The sequence below is a fragment of the Triplophysa dalaica genome, chromosome 4 (assembly GCF_015846415.1).
Source record: "Triplophysa dalaica isolate WHDGS20190420 chromosome 4, ASM1584641v1, whole genome shotgun sequence".
In the NCBI taxonomy this organism is placed as follows: Eukaryota; Metazoa; Chordata; class Actinopteri; order Cypriniformes; family Nemacheilidae; genus Triplophysa; species Triplophysa dalaica.
In genome coordinates, this window is record NC_079545.1 from 4,328,729 (window position 1) to 4,346,374 (window position 17,646).

Sequence of the window (17,646 nt, forward strand, 5' to 3'; positions counted from 1 at the left end):
TTGACATGACAGCATCGGTCCATAAGGTCAGACAGAGTCCACATCTGTCGGCACACAGACATGTCTATCATGAAGGTGACCTTGAACGTGATAGCGTTGATACGATCCCCTCTCCTCAGAGACTCTCAAATCCTCATACTCCAATACATCTTCATTTTCCATCCTCAACACTTGCTCTTGACTTAAGCAGCGATGGCCCCAGGGAAGTATTCGACTCCTGAAAGCTGGGGTTCGTTTTTCAGGCTTAAGGGTTTTATTTGTGGAGGTGGATATGCTTGTGGTAGCATGTATTATCATAGGCACAGATCCATGTTTTTCATTATGGAGGCATGAGGAATGCTGTCGACACGGGATTGAAGAGTTGTTTTTGATAGATTTCATAGAGCGTTTTTTCACACTGCAGATTTCAATCAGGTTTAATCATAACAAATGTCAATCAAAGAAATGCACACAAATAACAGATTCACAATGCATGTTAATGAGGCGTATTAATGTTAGTCATAAAAAAGAAGCTGATGAAATCTGTGCTTCAATCTAGACAAAACAATCAGACTTTTTGTACAAAACTGAGCATTGTCATGTTTAACCGACATTCACGCCATTTATTTTTTCATTCTCCTTTCTTCAATGTTTCGTAAGTATTTTTCACAAACATGGAGACACATTTTTTGATCAGAAAAGTCAGTCTGTTCCACTGAATAATTCATTACTTAACCACAGCTCAAGCCACCAACCCCCCAAATAATATACTGTTATTATATTAGTTATGATTTAATTTTTCCCAGTTCTAAAACTTCCTGGTTATTGCTGCGATAAAAAAAAATGAGATCAGCATTAGCATCTGCAATTGCAGAGAGAAGTGACCGAGCTTTGCTGAATTTCAAAATTCCATAAGCATAAATGATACCAGCATTACTGTCATTCATTGTTGCAGTGTGTGAGAAAAAAAGTTTCACTGTGTGCTTACATACAAAAAAGTGTTCTCAATAACAGAATGGCTTAATTCAGGGCATTTGTCATATTTAAGGAACATTAAGCAGATTTGTCAGGAGTGTTGACACACAATATTCACTCAAAACATATTTTCCTAATTGCAATCTGTTTAAATGGGTTTTTGCCAGACAGGACCATTTTCTTCCTGAATTAATGCCCCACAGAGTAGAAAGGAATGGCAATGACCTTCTGTCACTTTCACCCTCTGTCCCTCCTCCAGGTTATTTGTGTTGGTCAAATGAAAACCCGACGGTGGCTCATGGCGCATCATGGCTCAGGATGCTTCTTGATGGGTTGATTCCAACATAAGGAAATCAACATTAACTAAATCTTAAGAAAGGATTTTACGGCAGAAGGTTGTGGGTTTGATTCAAAGAAAAACACACATACTAATGAAAAATGTATATGCCTTGAATGCACTGTAAGTGTCTTTCTATGTAAACCTTGGCAAAATGCATGAAAAATTTAAAGTATATAAATGCTCTTTAAGTCTATAGGGCTTTTTTACCATAATATGAAATAATAAACTTCAAAGGATTATTTTCAGTCAAGAGGCTCAAAATCATCTTGTGTCTGATTGGTTTGGTCGTCAGCCAACTTGAAACCCATAGTAAAATTTGTTGTCTTGTCTGAAAGCTTTAAACCTAAAAGTTTGAAGGATTCGGTTCAAGACGATTTTCACTCATTTCTCGAGGTCTTACAGTAACTAGGTGGTTTTTCATAATGGTAGCCGAGATATTCAAATGAGCTCACTTTTTTCAACATTATTGTCAGGATGTGGTATGCGAAATGATCTTCAAATACCAGCTGTCAGTATTTTATCTTGTTTTGAAATCTGGGGTGAGGGCTTTATGTAATGTCAGATACAAGGTAATGAGAAAAGGATTGATTTATTGCATGGTATAACTCTTTGAACTCATGCATTTTTTTATCAACTGAGTCAACTGGCTGTTTATATGATTAATGTAAGAACAAAGTTGTTTATTTCACATCACTGAGACATATCAGATAAGCATTCAGAATCACAGTAATGTCTCTGTTTAAACAGTTTTGATGTCATCTGCTGCTATTATAGTTGATATTCACTTCTGAAAGGATATTTACAATTAACAATTTTGTCTATGTATGAGAAGTAGAAATATTGATGACTCATAATGCACTCACTCATTTTGTCTAAAATACTCTCCAGAATTATGTAAAATATAGCAATGTTTGTATTTGTATATACAAATGTATGAATTATGTTTCATACATAGTTTCAATAAAAACTATATATATCTATATAAACGGTTCTAAAAACATACATGAACAAAAAAGATCATTGCTTTACTGAAATAAGTCTTCAAATCCATTAAAGATGTGTTTATTTATTTATTTGTGTATTGCAGTTTTTGCAATTGCATTTATTGTAAAAATAAATTACATATTGACGTGTCACAAACATTTCTCACATGACAAATTAGCTCTATGGGAAATTATAACTTTTCTAAACTAGATTTTTTTGCAAATGAAAAGACTCATTTGAACTTTTAAGTACTTTACACTTTAGGCATTTTGAATGACATAGTAACAAATCCAATGAAAAGTGCACTGATGCACAAGCAATTGGCTGACCTGAACATGGATTGATTTTATAATGAATATTTAATATCTATAAGTTAATTGGCTCCTTTAACTGAAATGCAGGATTTTATAGCGGCTATATTGAACATTTCAGTTTCTCATTTCTTTTTCCCTTTTCCATTATATTGTCTGTGATTTGATATTCTTGGACCCACATGATGAGGTATCAGCTTGCGAGCGTCTCTATTCTACTTACACATGATATGCATTGTGTTAACATGTTTGTAAAGGGTAATTGGATTCTAGTGGACACACATTGTCCTGGAGGTATTCCGCCACACACAACAGTGACACTATGGGCTTCTGTAGAGCTTATGGGGGGCAGGATTGGTTTGAGTTATAACAAACTGTGTGTTGAAGACTGCTTCTGGCTATTATGACATGCAAGGACAAAATGAATCACGTCTGCGAGTGAGCGCACTTAACCAGTTAAGACAGGACTCAACAAGTACAGTAAAGAGCGCTTATATATACATACACAAACACACACACATACTATCTAATCAGACGATAAAGTCATAAACATATAGAAACATGCACATCTATATAGAGAAAGACACAAAATGTTTGTGCCTGTAGCGAGTTCCTGTTCGCTTGACTGACCCTATGACTGGGCTTTTAAAGATTCAGTACTTCTTATTCTCATTCTAAAATAATTAGTTTGTTTTATTATTTATTAAAATCCTGCATTTCAGTTAAAGGAGCCAATTAACTTATAGATATTATCAGAATGTATTTTATCTGAAATTCTGTAAGTTTATTTTTTTTTGTATCTGAATTTGTGAGCATTAAATTCAGGTTTTTAAATTGGAAATCAAGAATTTTCATATTTAAATTTCATAGAGGTAAATTCGAAACAAATAAATTCAGATACATGGTTTCCAAAGTAAAATAATTCAAAATCAAGTATTCATAGGCTGTTAAATTTCAAAACATTATGTCTCTTATTTGCTTCCATAAAGCAGAGGCAGAAGAGCCAGATAGCAGGTGAGTCACATGGTTGTTATGTACTGCATATACAACAATGGAACAATGGTTCAAAATGTTGATTGCCTCAGATCTTGGGGCTTACACAAAGGCTTATGAGATATTTATGAATGATAATTTTTTAAACAGTAAATTCTAAATGACTTACAGCAGTATTAGGAAAGAAATTAAATTGGTTTTGTGTGCTTTACGAATTATTTGCAGGTACAGTAAATACAGTATTAGCTCTTAGGCTTTATACAGCTGTATTAAAAATTCTAAAACCACACATTATAGGTGTGTGGATTTTGAATCCTATGTTATATGTCTAAATTGACATCATTTTAATTGATTTAAATGGTATTAATTAAGGCACAACAAACAATTACCATTTAAACACTATTATCCTTGAAAAGGGCCTGAAATATTAGTTATGCTTTGCATATTGTGGCATATACACTTGACGTATCAACCCAGGCTTGGCAGATGCAGGATGTGGGCTGTCTGCACTTATAGCGGTGGTGTGGATTGAAATTGCTGGTGGCCTTGCTCTGCCTATATACTGTACAGGAAATGACAGATGTTGGTGTCCTCCTGAGGAAGTGAAACATATGGTGACATGATATCTATAACAAGAAAGAGCATCCTGGAAAAATGATCTCTCTGGGATAGAAACTAACACAATGAAAATATGATTGTATGTTCCTTGACATGTACAATGATATTAAAGGACACAGTATGATATTGTAGGATTTTGGTTTAAATCGTCATGTAAGTTGCTATGTAAATAAGTTAGCACAATAAAATTTGCACACATTCAGACAACAATCAACTTTATAATATGGGATGGTTTGAATCAGAAGTTCAAAGGAAGTTAATTAAGGCCCACAAGTATAAAAATATTTGTAGGCCTTATTGAGTTAATGTTAGTATGTTGGCATAGTTTACAGTTTTTTACCATTGGCTGACTTGAATGAATGTTCCATTGAATTAGAAAAGAATGAATATATGCACCCCCTTAACAAACAAACACTAACTGTCATAAATATATATTCAGTGTCATACACCCATTAAATGTTACAGTACAAGGGCCCCTAAAGGGACAGTTCACCAAAAAAATGAAATCAACTACCATAGTAGGAAAATTTGGTTTTCCAAATATCTTGTGTTCATCAGAATAGTGCAATTATACAGATTTGAAACAAATCGAGAGTGAGGAAATGATGACAGAATTTTGGGGGTGAACTGCCCCTTTAAGCAGCGTTTCTTAATGTTGACCACTAGATGGCAGTCAAGTACATATAAAACATTCTATTAAAAGCTTCACCAAATCGAAAAGCGTATGATCCTTATAAAATATATTTACATATTGATAACAATAAATTGTTGGCTACCTTTTTATTTCTCTTCTCCATATATACTTCAATGTAGCGTTGCATACTTATAACGCTGTAGAGCCTCATTAGTCCAGTAGGGCGCAGTAGGTGGCAGTATCCGCAGATATACGAACTCACATAAATGAAGAGAGGAAGAAGCTAAGGCTTGAAGAAGAAAGTGCTGGAGGGTCATGTCTGCGGATCAGAAAAATGCTCGATCTGGGAAAGCTCCGAAAAAAGAGTCTCAGCCTTTAATCATCGCTAAAACTCCAGCACAGGAGCAGCGATTGAAGCTGGAGAGACTAATGCGAAACCCCGTGAGTTGATACAGGACCTGTTGTGCTAACGATGCTAATAAAGAATTGCAAAGCATTCATCATGAAATAAGTTTCGATGGTTCTTCTTCTGCAGGACAAAGCTGCGCCCATACCAGAGAAACCAAAAGAGTGGAATCCAAGAGCTCCACCAGAGTTTGTGCGCGATGTGATGGGTTAGTAAAGCCTATTTATTCTCACAAATGTAACTCCTCGCAAGTAAAACTAAACAACTGTTTTTATTTATTTCTTTGCTATGTTAATGGTCCAGGCATGTGTCTTCACATCAATGAAAAAAGTGATAAACGGTTGTAGACCTGTATAACTTAAACTTGCAGACACGTTGCAGTAGTGGAATGATTTTGTGTCATATTTTCTTAAAGTTGTTTTTAATGCAATTTAAAGGTGCCCAAATCTAGCCCTTTTACAACGTTATATAAATCTTAGGAGTCAATATAAAGTGTCTGAGGTTTTCCAGCTCAAAATACATCACATATCTTTTATTATACTGTGCCCTACACCTCCATTTTGCCGGTGAGGATGAACAGGCTGTTTTGATGTGTGTCTCTTTAAATTCAAATGAGCTGCTGGTCTCCACCCCCTTTACAGAAGAAAGGGCGGAGCTGTGTGAGTCCATGCTTTCACAAACAAAATTGAAGAGAATGGTCATTAAGCAAATATGAAAGACTGTCTCATCTTTAAAAACCAAGCACATTGTTTTGTATAAGTGAGAGTACAAGGGACAAACGTGTTATTTGTTTAAAAACTGAGGACGCTGTTTTCTGAGTGAATGCACTTTGCGTTATGTCTTTACAAAGTGCAATTCATATGTTGAAAACTGAAAACAAGACGCATCATGAATCCAGAATTTTAAAAACATTTGTTTCTGAAGCATACCGGTGTAAAGTGACTTCACCTGATGTTTTCTACGCATTCTGCTGAGAAGTAAAACTAATCCACAGCCTCTTCTGAGGCTCGATGTCGGGAGTAAATGTAGATTTATGTTCAGTCTTTCATCCAACAACAAAACACCTTGTTTGTTTACAAAACATTCTTGTAGCTCACTGTAAGTAGACAAGTGTGAAAACAATGGCAGACAACTCAATGAGAGCAGATTCCATCTGCAGTCATAGGAAGGACTCAACCAATGTGATGTCAACTTACTGAGAGAATTCCAACAACTCGTTCAAGAGGAGTGTTGAGGTTTATTGTGGATTTAAAAATATGAATGGGTGGATTTGTATCATTCTAGGGTGGTTCTGTACACCCACTCCTATCCTGACACACAGAAATGTTAAAACAACATTTAATAGTGCATTTTATGGATTAGGGGAGCTTTAAGTGCATTTTTATTTTGATCAATAGAAATAATAGTAATATATTCAGGAAATATGCCTATTTGTATTATGGCATTTGTTTATTTTCTTCAGGTTCCAGTGCTGGAGCAGGCAGTGGCGAATTTCATGTGTATAGACATCTGCGGCGCCGCGAGTATCAGAGACAAGACTTTCTGGAACGATTGTCTGATAAAGTAACCTTTCACCTAAATACTGATTATTCAATTTCACCAGCTTTTCTAAGAATTCTGTGTAAGCATCCAGATATTTTGTGCATATTTAAAGTATACTTTTCCGTTACTAATTTGTAGCAGCAGACAAATGAAATTTGGGTGTTGCCTTGGAGTAATGATGGAATTGTTCTGGCCTGAAGGTCACAGGGCGCAGCCTCCATAAACTTTACTGTTAACTATTGTTTCCAACAGTTGTGAATCTTTTGTAAATACACTTACCAATGCTTTACTTATGCTACTTGTTTCTCTCTTACAGCAAAAGATGGATGAAGATTATATTGAGAAGCTGGAGGAAAACCAAAAGGCTGCTGAGGGAAGAACAGCCAAACGGAGAAAGAAAAGGTTTGCGAAAGTCTGAAGCTCCATTATATATGTTCATTTCACATACTCTAGCCTTACATTCATACAAACAACAGCATGGCCCGGAGTTTCATTTGTCACAAATGTTATTTTCCGTCATTTAAGGGAGAAGTTGAAACAGAAGAAGCTGATGGCCAAGAAAGCCAAGTTGGAGAGCCAGAAAGAAGGAGGTCAGAGATGTTGATATTAACCATATTAGTTAATACATTTATTTTCATGCATAAATAAACACATTCAGTCTGACAAAAACTGACAAGCATGTGCACACGCATCATGTGATGAAAGTCATTTATATTTATGATTTTAGTCCGAACAACTGCCACACCATCATTCTTAAAAATGTTTCTTCACACGTGCAAGATTAGTTGAGCACTGCTGTAGAAACATATGCTATGCTTGTCATGTTTACAAACTGCCAAACTAAACAATAATTCGTGGTGCTGTTGTTTAGTTTTCATTCCTTATAAATAAATGTGGATTTGACACATTATGAATAAAGAAATTATAGGATTAACAGGAATTAAATGCTTTGACAGGCATAATTGTAATCTATGATTTGGCGATGAGTAAACCAGTCCTTGTTTCAGGTGAAGTTTCGGAGGAGCCATCACCAGCATCCTCTTCTGAAGAAGAGGAGCGAGAAGATGATGCTGAGGCGCCCAGCTTCATCATGGGCAAGAGGTGAACGCATGTGAGGGGCTCACAGACTCAACACTGTCCATCAGACGTCTTTAGCAAACCAGACTCACCTCAAACTGAAAATTTGCAGAGGCGTGTGCTGAAATGACAACAAATTCCAGGTCTGTGTTTTCAGAAGCCTGCTGTCATCATGCCTGCCTGAGTCAGATGTCAAACTCTTAAACTGGACATTTAATATATTGTTGTTTTTTTCTTTTTTATTTGGTCGTTCATGATGACATGATGTGTTTGGGTTTCACCTCAAGCTGTATTTGTTTCTGTAAATATGCATTTTTAATAAACCACAAAACAATAGTTGAGTTTGTTATTCATTTCATAGGAAATTCCCACAGTGCCTTGATGTCAGTTTTATTTTAAATTATTATTTAACATGTAATGCAGTTTAGTATGTGTCTAATTTAGATTCCGAAAATGTGTATATTATTAAATACTACAAAAAATATTTCTCATGAATCATTTTTACGTATAATAATGGACCATAATTGGCTGTATTGTTGCATTATCCCATGTTTCTGAACTTCAGATCATGTACCTCTCAAGTCTTGATATGCTTTTATATTTAGTTTCGAAGCATATCAGCATTGAGCTTTTGTCTTCCAGTTTTATGTGGGTCTTTTGCTGATACCTATTTTAAATACTTTATTAATAAATAAAAAAGAAAATAATGCATCAACTAAACCTTCTGTAACGATGACAATCGTTCCTCACTTGACGACAAGTTCTTCATCTGAATGCACAATAATACCAGTGTTGACAGAGCAACTGTCTGAATATTCATTAGTCAATGTCACATCTAGTCACATTCCTTTTAAATGTGAATGTGCAGCATAATGTACCCTCCACCCTGTACTACAGCTTTCTAAATCCTGCTAATACTTTACAGTCTGATTCACCACAATAGGATCTTGAATATTGTTGGAGTCCTAATACGTCACATCTCAACTCACCCTTCCAGTCATTGTCTGTGATGTTTGCTTTGAGCTTTACTTGTTATTCACATACAGACCTCATATGTACAAACTGCACACAAGAGAATGAAATTTACAAATACTTTTCCCTAAACAGACAGGCAAAGCACAATTTTATGTACTATAAACTATTAATGCAATTTTTTAATGAATTATGAGTTACTAATTATGTATTTTAAATGATTGTTTGGTAATGAATTGGTTCTTTAAAAGTGCATCATTTTGTATAGCTCTAAAAATGGAGCACTTGTCTTATTAGGAGTAATTTTTTTGTTACTCCACACCCCTGCTTTTTTATGTCCTGGGGTGTGTCTCGTCATGTGTTTGTTCAGTGGGAATAAAGTCAACAGTATATAAAGGATTGTTGACTTAAACGTTAGTCATTCAAACCCTCCTTCACTCTCATTTTCCATTAAAGCATATGTTGTTTGATCACATGTTCAATATGGGCATCTCCATCTCTGCTGAAAATGAAAACGTTCCAGGCATTGTGATTCAAGTTTGAAGTGTTTTCAAAGTATAGAAACAATTTCTGCAAGTTGCATAGTAACAAAATAGTCAGCCTTTGGCATGTCAAGACACTTATAGAAAGCACCTCCTAGTTTTAACCTGGGGTTCACACGCCCTCCTGAGAATCCGTCCTCCCTTCGACTTCTCTTTATTAGGAGTTTAAAAGCGTGTGCCCGGTGTGATACTGAGTGCTAGACACCTGCAAGGTTTCCTCTCACTTTGGATTTTATTCATAAGAAACAAGATGTATTCTTGTTACAGGATGAAAACAAATGTAGTGATCCGACTGGTGTTCCTGCTAACTGTGTGTACCTATGCTGTAAAAAGTAAGTGCCTTCATTCTATGTTTGTGTCTGTGACTTTTTGACCTTGATATCGGATTTCTCTATTATCCTACATTCATATTTATTGTTTTATTGGTTGGTATGCACACCGTTACCATATAATGTTTTTATTGTGTTAAACTTCTCTCCATGTATAAAGACATTTATGACCACATTTTTTTTCAGTTCTTCAAAAATATTTCTGTGATATCTTTTTTTTTTTTTTTTTTACATATTTTAGTAATAGCTGTGTGTCATTTATGTGTTGGGATGTTTCTGGATCTACAGTTATTATTTGAAAATGCTGCTTTAAGGTGTCAGATTGTAATTTGTATTATATATCCACTGCATAAAAACAGTAATTTTACAGAATTTTACTCTTCTTTTTCAAGATTTTTTACAAATATTGTACAAACAATTGTTATTTTACGCAATTTTAATGATTTTTTACATGTTTCTTCATGTATTTTTAAAATACAGTAAAAATTGTCAAATTACAGGAAAAGCCTGCAAATTAATAACAGAAACATTAAAAATGTAGTTTTACATGACGACACTGTTATTTTATGGTATTTTACTGGTGCCCAAGTTTCCGGAAAATTACCCATTTAACAGGATTTTTTAACAATGTATAATATTAACTTAAATAATATTTTTGTTATATTTTCGAGCATTTTATACATTTCACTAATAGCTAAATGCTTATTTGTTGTGTTTTTTCTGGATCTCCATTCATTATTTAAATTTGTTGCTTTAAAGCATCAGATTTTAATTTGTTATGTAACGTAAATTTCTTTGTCAGTTCAACAAAAAATAAATTGATAATTTTATACATCTTAATAATATAATAATCTTTAAATTTTCTTTTAATGTTTGGAATGTTTATTAATTACATTTTACTTTGAAGTCATCAGGAATACAATTAAGGATAATTCAGTTTTAGAAGTAAAAAAAAAAGTTTATGACTAAACGATCATGCGGCTAAATTTAGTGTTCTGGTATTTAGGTGCAGACAAAAAATGTCCTTAGAATGACAGATTATTGTGAAACTTCTAGAAATAGAATCTTAGTCTCAAAAGAAACAAAGAGGACAAAACAAAATATTTGCATACTGTTCCTTGCCCTGTTCGTCAAAACACCTGTACCACCAGAATTACAACATTCAGGACCTGTAGGTGTTATACAATCAGTTTTCTCTTTGACAAGTTCAGGTGAAACAGGTTGAGATCATTATTGAATGACACACTTACAGGATTCAATGGGGACAAAGAACAATGGCAGAACAATAAATAGCTCTGTAAACTTTTTGTCACTTTTTACAGGTCAGACAGCAACTCCAGTGCTTACACCTGCTGATTTGCAAGCCAAAATCACCACCAATACTGTAATACTGAAGCAGCCGCACTGTTACTTCAATGAGACATGTCCAGAGTGTGAGATATGGCTGGTGCCGGCAATTTCCTCAGGTAAAATTATTAAAAAATAATAATAATTAAGGGCTATTTCAGTAGCAATATTAGTGCAAACTGAAAATCTGGATTAAATACTCAAGTTTATACAAATCTCATTATATTTACTTTCAATTTATAATAACTATATACTTTAATTAGTTATAAACCCCAATCCTGAAGTAAGTGTTCAAGCAATATGTCTGTCTGTCAAGTAGGCCTTAATGCTTATAATCTATTTTATATAAACCCACTACTGTAAACTCTCAGGTATAGTAAGACTTTGTCAAACTATTCAAACTTCACTTTTCTAGACTCTTACATCCTCTCTCTCTTTCACATTCAGCAACCAACACCTTTGATATCGACAGGACAAATATTGGCATCCTCAGCTTGTCTCCATATCCATCAGCATTCGGACCTCAATTAAAAAACTATTTTCTGACCAAAGTCGGCCCTCTGTCAGACTTCCCGTGTGATAAGTCCTCAGACTCTCTTTACTTTGTAGTTGGATCAGCTGGGAATTGTACTACCGTCAACTGCAATGGAATGTTGCCTAACGGATCTGTTGTTAGGTAGGACGCACAATCATGTAGTTCATAACTTTATTTGTGAATCATTCAAAAAATTTGTGTTACACACAGTAACTGGTTTAGCATTTCAACCAAATCTGTATTGTTAAATTCACAGCCTTAAATACATTTTATGAATATGTTTATTATTTACAATGACCCCTTATATAAAACAGTCATATGAGTTTGTTTTAACTGTATCACAACTGTGCTTTCTTTGCAGTTTCAAGTATGTTCTTGTCAAGGGAAGCAGCATTATAAAAGAGACAAACTGGTCTGCCAACATCACTCTTATCACTCGTAAGAGTCCTTATGAAGTCATGTGAATTAACATCTGTACTGCTAAAATACATTTGAATGATTAGGATCTCAATACTCTGTTTATACAGCACAAAACCCTGCAAGCATTTATGATGGTTTTATTGCAAGATCTGGTGCCATGGTTGTTATTACTACCATCCTCAGTGTGGCTCTGGCTCTTTTACTCATTTTCTTCATCGTGCTCTGTGCAGTCTGGTGAGTCAATTTATATCTGGCAATTAATATGAAAACTAACGTTTGAATATAAAATGTATTAGAATAAATACCCAGTTTCAAACCAAGAGTGGAAAAATCTTATAGTACCAATAACATCTCAAATAAATATTTTAAAATATTTCTTAGAACACAAACAACACTCTAGTCAATTGATTTAAGAGTAAGACAACTATTTTGCAATGATCTTTTATTTTTCTGTTTAGTTTATTTAAAGACTTATTTACATTTTTTGTCCATCAAATGCATTACATTAAGTGGGAAGGTAGGTTTTTACCGTTGGCTTTTGTAGTAAATTTAATTGCATGACAGTTTTGCATTATCTGTTTATTTATAATGCTTATAACTTGGCAAAGCTAATAAACAACAATTCTGTCTTGACTTGTTCATCCAGTGGTCAGAAGAAGGAGTCTAAGCCCATCACAGGGAGGAGCTCAATGCGCATGCCCCGCTACGACACCCACAACCTGACAGGCCGAGTGCATCCCTATGAAAACACTGCTTATGAACCAGAAAGGAAAAAGTAGCGGAGTAACCTCTGATGGCATTGCACTGAACTCCAGAAACTATGGGCTTACAAAACACCATCACTGCATCCCAGAATCCAGGGCAAGCTATTACTATGCAGTATTTGTAGTATCACATTGCAAAATAAAAAAACAGCACTTTCCTAAAATCATCTGATCCAGATAACAGTTAACTGATTCATGTATTATGATCAGTGGAGAGAAAGTCATGTGTTTTTAATAGTTTGATGAAAATTGAAAGAAAATTTGACATATTTGTATATTGGTTGATATTGAAACCATGAGAATGTTTCCTGTAGAACGGTCTCTTGTATGCTGATATCTGTAGTCCTAATATATCCAAATATGTATTTGTTAAGTCTTAATGGTCTTGTTACTTCAGGTTTCAAGAATATTTTCAATACAGTTGCATTAACCGCACATTCAAATTTGGTTCTCTAGATGGCGATGTGTACTAGCTCAGAAAATGGACAGGTCTGAAATTTGCAGCACAATAATACAGTGTGATAAACTGGACATACTGCGCATATATTTAAAAAGGCAGATGTTTACATTATAGCTATAGTTATAATATAAGATCATGTCTGTGACAAAATTGGAAAACATATTAATAGAAATATTATCTCAATAAAGTATCAAGACTGTTGTTCTTAGCTGATCTATACAAAATACATTCAACTCTTTCAAAGAATTATAATGTGGAGTGCACTTGCATTGAATTTAAACACATTTTATGCATCTCAAATAATAGCAAAAGCCAAGGTTTTAAAAATCTGTATCATCTAGAGAACAATCAAATACAGTACAATCACCCTTAAAGGGAAACTTTTTCATCATCTTTTGTTACCCCTGATGTCATTCCTAACTATATATAAATATAGTTACAAAAAACTATATTTTTTTACTATATAAAAAATTATATATATCTTGTTGTTTATTCTCTCCTTTGCTTTAAGCAGCTTTTATCCTTCTAGTAGCATAGCTTTGTGAACTACTTCTACTTCTATAGAGCCTATGTGCTCTACTTCTAAGTCGCTTTGGATAAAAGTGTCTGCCAAATGAATAAATGTAAATGTAATAAGGTGCCCAGGGTGCCAAAGGGGCTTCACTGACTATGACCTGAGAAATGCTGGAAGCGGCTCCTGCACTCCCTGTGACCCTAGATACAGTAAGATAAGAGCATAGAAGATGGATGATTGATTAAGCATCTCAATGAAAATATTTTAAGGGTGTTAGCTGTTTTTGTTGGCCTGACCTTGATCATCTTGTTCAAGTGGAAACTGGAGGAAAGAGCCTTAAACAGCCCTTCCACCCATGTGGATAAAAATCTTGAATTAAATAATGCAATGCAATTTAAATTATTTTTTCAAGTTAAGTTCTATTTCAAAAGGACTTACTGTTGCACAAATATTACATATTTTTGCAGTTTCATATTTTTATAAAACACAAATTGTAAACTAAGGTAATGTTTGCTGCAATGTGTTAGACATAGAAACTAGATATTGTGACCACGATGCATAAATTAGGACTCTTATAAAATGAACAGAACCCCACAATAAAAAAAATACTTAGTTGTGTCCACTGATGTTTGGGATATACCAGACCTGTCAATAACTGTGATATAATAACATGGTTTATCGATAGCATGATCATTCTACGGATATCGTAAACTGCCTTAAGTGTCACAAGGGTTACTAACTCGCCTCCATAAATTTGTATTCGTTGCAAATTTGTGTAATTCATTGCCCAAATAAAAGACAAAACACACAATTAAAAATGAATTTGACCTCTCAGCATCCTATCGTGACACTATACAGTTATTCTGAATCCTTTTGGCCATAATAATCGTTTTGGAAAGTTTTGATTTTGTAACAGCCCTAGTTGGGACAAAGTATGAAAAAGAATCTGCATTTTACATTTTACACAAGAAAATACAGTATGTGATGTCTTTACACCAAACGAAAACTCCTTTGCTAAATAAAAACTTTAACCCCCCACACACACTTCATATTTAAAGAGATGAAATACAGAAGTAGAGTCAGGAAACTCTCTGTTAGCCTGGTGAGTCACAGGAAGCCCACACTGCGTATCCCGTCCTCTGGTCACCTCTTTAAAGGTGCAGTGAATCTCGCCTGTATTACTGGATCAGTGAGTCACCCTGTGCCCACGCGCACACACATGCAGTATGCCTATGGATTGCCTGTATTTATGTTGAGAAAAAATGTAAAGGAAAACCACACAGGAGCCTATTCAACTCTTTACCTTGCTATGCTATTGAATGCAAGACCTCAAAATAGCTATTCAGTGTACTTGTGTTGGTCATTTTGGCTGGCTCGAAAGTAAATTACACTGTTGAGTGATAAAGGAACACCTCTTGAAGGTCTCGATCCTCGGCTGACTGTTCAGACCGCATTGACAGCACTTCTCATGCATTACAATCCGTCTATACATACAGAGCTGACATTATGTTAGAGTCTACACTTTGATTTTCATCAAAGACCATAATCAAAGAGACTTTCTGAATCGCTTTTTTCTTTTTAAGTTTCAACCTTGTTTATTCCCCTGCATGCATTCAGAAGAGCTGTCTGTCAACCTTCAAAAGCAATGTTTGACGGATAGTGATTCAAGAGAATGAAAATATACACATCTGTGAAAACATTTTGAATGAATTTCTGCGAGATATATTTGTGTGAGGATTTGGGGAAAATCTTTGTGTATTTATGAATTGTGTCTTGAATTTATGAATCTGATTTTGTAAATATAAATTGTGCTGTACATTTATGATTTTTTTTTTGTAAATGTATGATTTTTGAGACTGATCTGTTTCCATAGTGACGGGCGAGCTTTGGAAAGGTAAAACATCTGTAAAAGAAAAATCTGTAAAATTGCTGTTTTTTTACATTGCACATTTGTGTTTTACATTTTAGCTATTTAAACTAGAGATTCAATACAAAGTCAGTTGTATATTGATGGTATATTTTGAGGTATTGGATAGAAGTTTGTTCTCAGGATGGAGTAAATGTACAGTAAACTTTGCCTAAAAAACAAACACTACGAAGAAAATTTAACTTTAAGTTGATTCTATGTTATTTTAATAAGTCATTTTGAGGCCCCCTAGTGGAACCCTGGACGTAAAAATATCCAATAGAATTCCTCCTTACTTACAATATACGTAAATACTACATAAAAATATGTTATTAATCAAAATGATGAATAAACACTTCTCACACCTCGTCTACACTTGACATGATGTCATCATGATGTCATCAAAACAAGTTAATTTGTACGATTCAGTCAACTCAATATATTAGTTGTACGGTACTGCGGAGACCCGTCGTCAATGACATCACACTACCGCGAGAAGAACTTTCAGAGAACGGCTCTCGCGATATCTCGATGTCAGTTGGCGCTCGGTCTGCGCAGTGCCGCATGAGTTCCGACACACCTATTCATTCTTCAAGCGTGTGATCCATCCAGCCACTCCCACCAGACGCGTGGATTCTGTAGACGTTCGCTTGACTGGTGTCGCTTCTCGTAGTTTTGTATATGATAAGCTTCAGGTCATTAGATGCAGAGCAGTCTGTTTGTCTGGACCATTTCTGCAATGTTTATAACATTCTCAGGCGCTTTTGAAGGAATAAGAAGTGTGTGTTGATACGGTGTCAGTGAACGGCAGCATGTCTAAACGCAGCACACTGTTCATCAGGATCGTGGAAGGGAAGAACCTGCCAGTCAAAGACATGTAAGTGATGTTATGGCGTTTTATGATTATTATAACAGAGATGCAGTTGTTCCTACAATTGTATGTTTGGCTACTTGAAGAAACTGAAAGTGGAATTTGGAAACCACTTGGTATTTACTTAGTATAGATCAAAAGTGACAGCGTATTATACTAATGTAATATGAAAGCGTTAATATATTTTCTTTACTGTATACACATAAAACGGAGAATTTATGCATAATATTATAAGCCGTTTTTTTTATTATGATTTATGAATTTTCTTTGTGATATATTAAAGTTGCAATACGAATATTGTGGTTTAACTGTGTTTTAATGTTAAGTCTATAGGACATTTGTAGTTACTAAGGTTTAAGAATTAAAGAGATGTCTTTTGTTCTGTCTAGATGACTTTTAAAATGAATGACAGTCTGTTAATTTATGTATTCATACATAGATTTTTTTCATTTATAGTACCCCTACTTACATTTTTAACATAGCTCATTATTTCCATTATGTTCCATTCTATGTTTAATGATATGCTATTTATGTCTATACTGTCTGATGTTGATATTGGTTGAAGCTCACAGTACTAATTAAAATCATTAAGGAGGCATATAAATAAAGGATTATATAAATGTCTTAATATTTTCAATTGTAAGTGGCATCAATCTCTTTCAAAAAACACAAATTCAGTTTTGGTTCAAAAGAAACGTAGGACTGTAACATCTCAAAACAACAACAATTGTTATGTAGAGAGGATTCTCTACATCAGGATGTTAGGAAATGATTGTGTAAAATGATACACATTAACATTTCAGCAGTGTGGTCATATTAATGGATATGGGATTCTCATAGGCTACTTTTCTCTTCGTGATATCCTAAAATCACTTCCTTGTACTATTTGATTAAATTAGTCATTAGCAGCAAATTTGCTGAACTGGTAAGCTAATGGTCAGTGTGTGTGCGGGTGTGTAACACACGAGGCAGAGTGTTTGCATTGACACTGTAGTGACATTGCCAAACAGCAAACAGTGACAGATTGCAAACATTCTCCACAAACACTTCGCCTCCATTGTTTACACATGCCCTGGTTGAGCTTTGGTGATGAATAGCTACCTATTTGGGGTATTTCCCGATTTTTC

General features: G+C 34.7%; 3 protein-coding genes across 3 annotated transcripts in view; all 3 read left to right on the forward strand.

Moving 5' to 3' along the window:
* Nucleotides 1–5,086: 5,086 nt before the first annotated feature.
* Nucleotides 5,087–8,195, forward strand: prkrip1 (PRKR interacting protein 1). The gene is made up of 6 exons (XM_056746432.1): nucleotides 5,087–5,275; nucleotides 5,370–5,448; nucleotides 6,703–6,803; nucleotides 7,099–7,184; nucleotides 7,308–7,372; nucleotides 7,790–8,195. The coding sequence occupies exons 1-6, from the start codon at nucleotides 5,150–5,152 to the stop codon at nucleotides 7,885–7,887; spliced, it is 555 nt and encodes a 184-aa protein (XP_056602410.1). The 5' UTR covers nucleotides 5,087–5,149; the 3' UTR covers nucleotides 7,888–8,195.
* A 1,347-nt stretch (nucleotides 8,196–9,542) lies between these two features.
* Nucleotides 9,543–13,708, forward strand: upk3b (uroplakin 3b). Its single transcript, XM_056746764.1, has 6 exons — nucleotides 9,543–9,705; nucleotides 11,025–11,168; nucleotides 11,497–11,725; nucleotides 11,946–12,022; nucleotides 12,112–12,238; nucleotides 12,651–13,708. Exons 1-6 carry the CDS (start codon nucleotides 9,624–9,626, stop codon nucleotides 12,781–12,783), a joined length of 792 nt encoding a protein of 263 aa, XP_056602742.1. The 5' UTR covers nucleotides 9,543–9,623; the 3' UTR covers nucleotides 12,784–13,708.
* A 2,575-nt stretch (nucleotides 13,709–16,283) lies between these two features.
* The window catches only part of rasa4 (RAS p21 protein activator 4), a 29,337-nt gene continuing 27,974 nt past the window's right edge, over nucleotides 16,284–17,646 (forward strand). Inside the window, exon 1 of the mRNA XM_056746933.1 lies at nucleotides 16,284–16,525. Coding sequence (XP_056602911.1) covers nucleotides 16,461–16,525 — 65 coding nt within the window. The 5' untranslated portion in view covers nucleotides 16,284–16,460. The remainder of the gene's footprint in view (nucleotides 16,526–17,646) is intronic.

Bases quoted from the DNA above. Each gene is read 5' to 3' on its own strand.
- upk3b (XM_056746764.1), top strand. From the start codon at position 9,624: ATGTATTCTTGTTACAGGATGAAAACAAATGTAGTGATCCGACTGGTG. The intron at 11,726-11,945 runs GTAGGACGCACA...CTTTCTTTGCAG, and splicing joins CCTAACGGATCTGTTGTTAG to TTTCAAGTATGTTCTTGTCA. The intron at 12,023-12,111 runs GTAAGAGTCCTT...CTGTTTATACAG, and splicing joins CAACATCACTCTTATCACTC to CACAAAACCCTGCAAGCATT.
- prkrip1 (XM_056746432.1), top strand. From the start codon at position 5,150: ATGTCTGCGGATCAGAAAAATGCTCGATCTGGGAAAGCTCCGAAAAAA. The intron at 5,449-6,702 runs GTTAGTAAAGCC...TATTTTCTTCAG, and splicing joins GTTTGTGCGCGATGTGATGG to GTTCCAGTGCTGGAGCAGGC. The intron at 7,373-7,789 runs GTCAGAGATGTT...TCCTTGTTTCAG, and splicing joins GGAGAGCCAGAAAGAAGGAG to GTGAAGTTTCGGAGGAGCCA.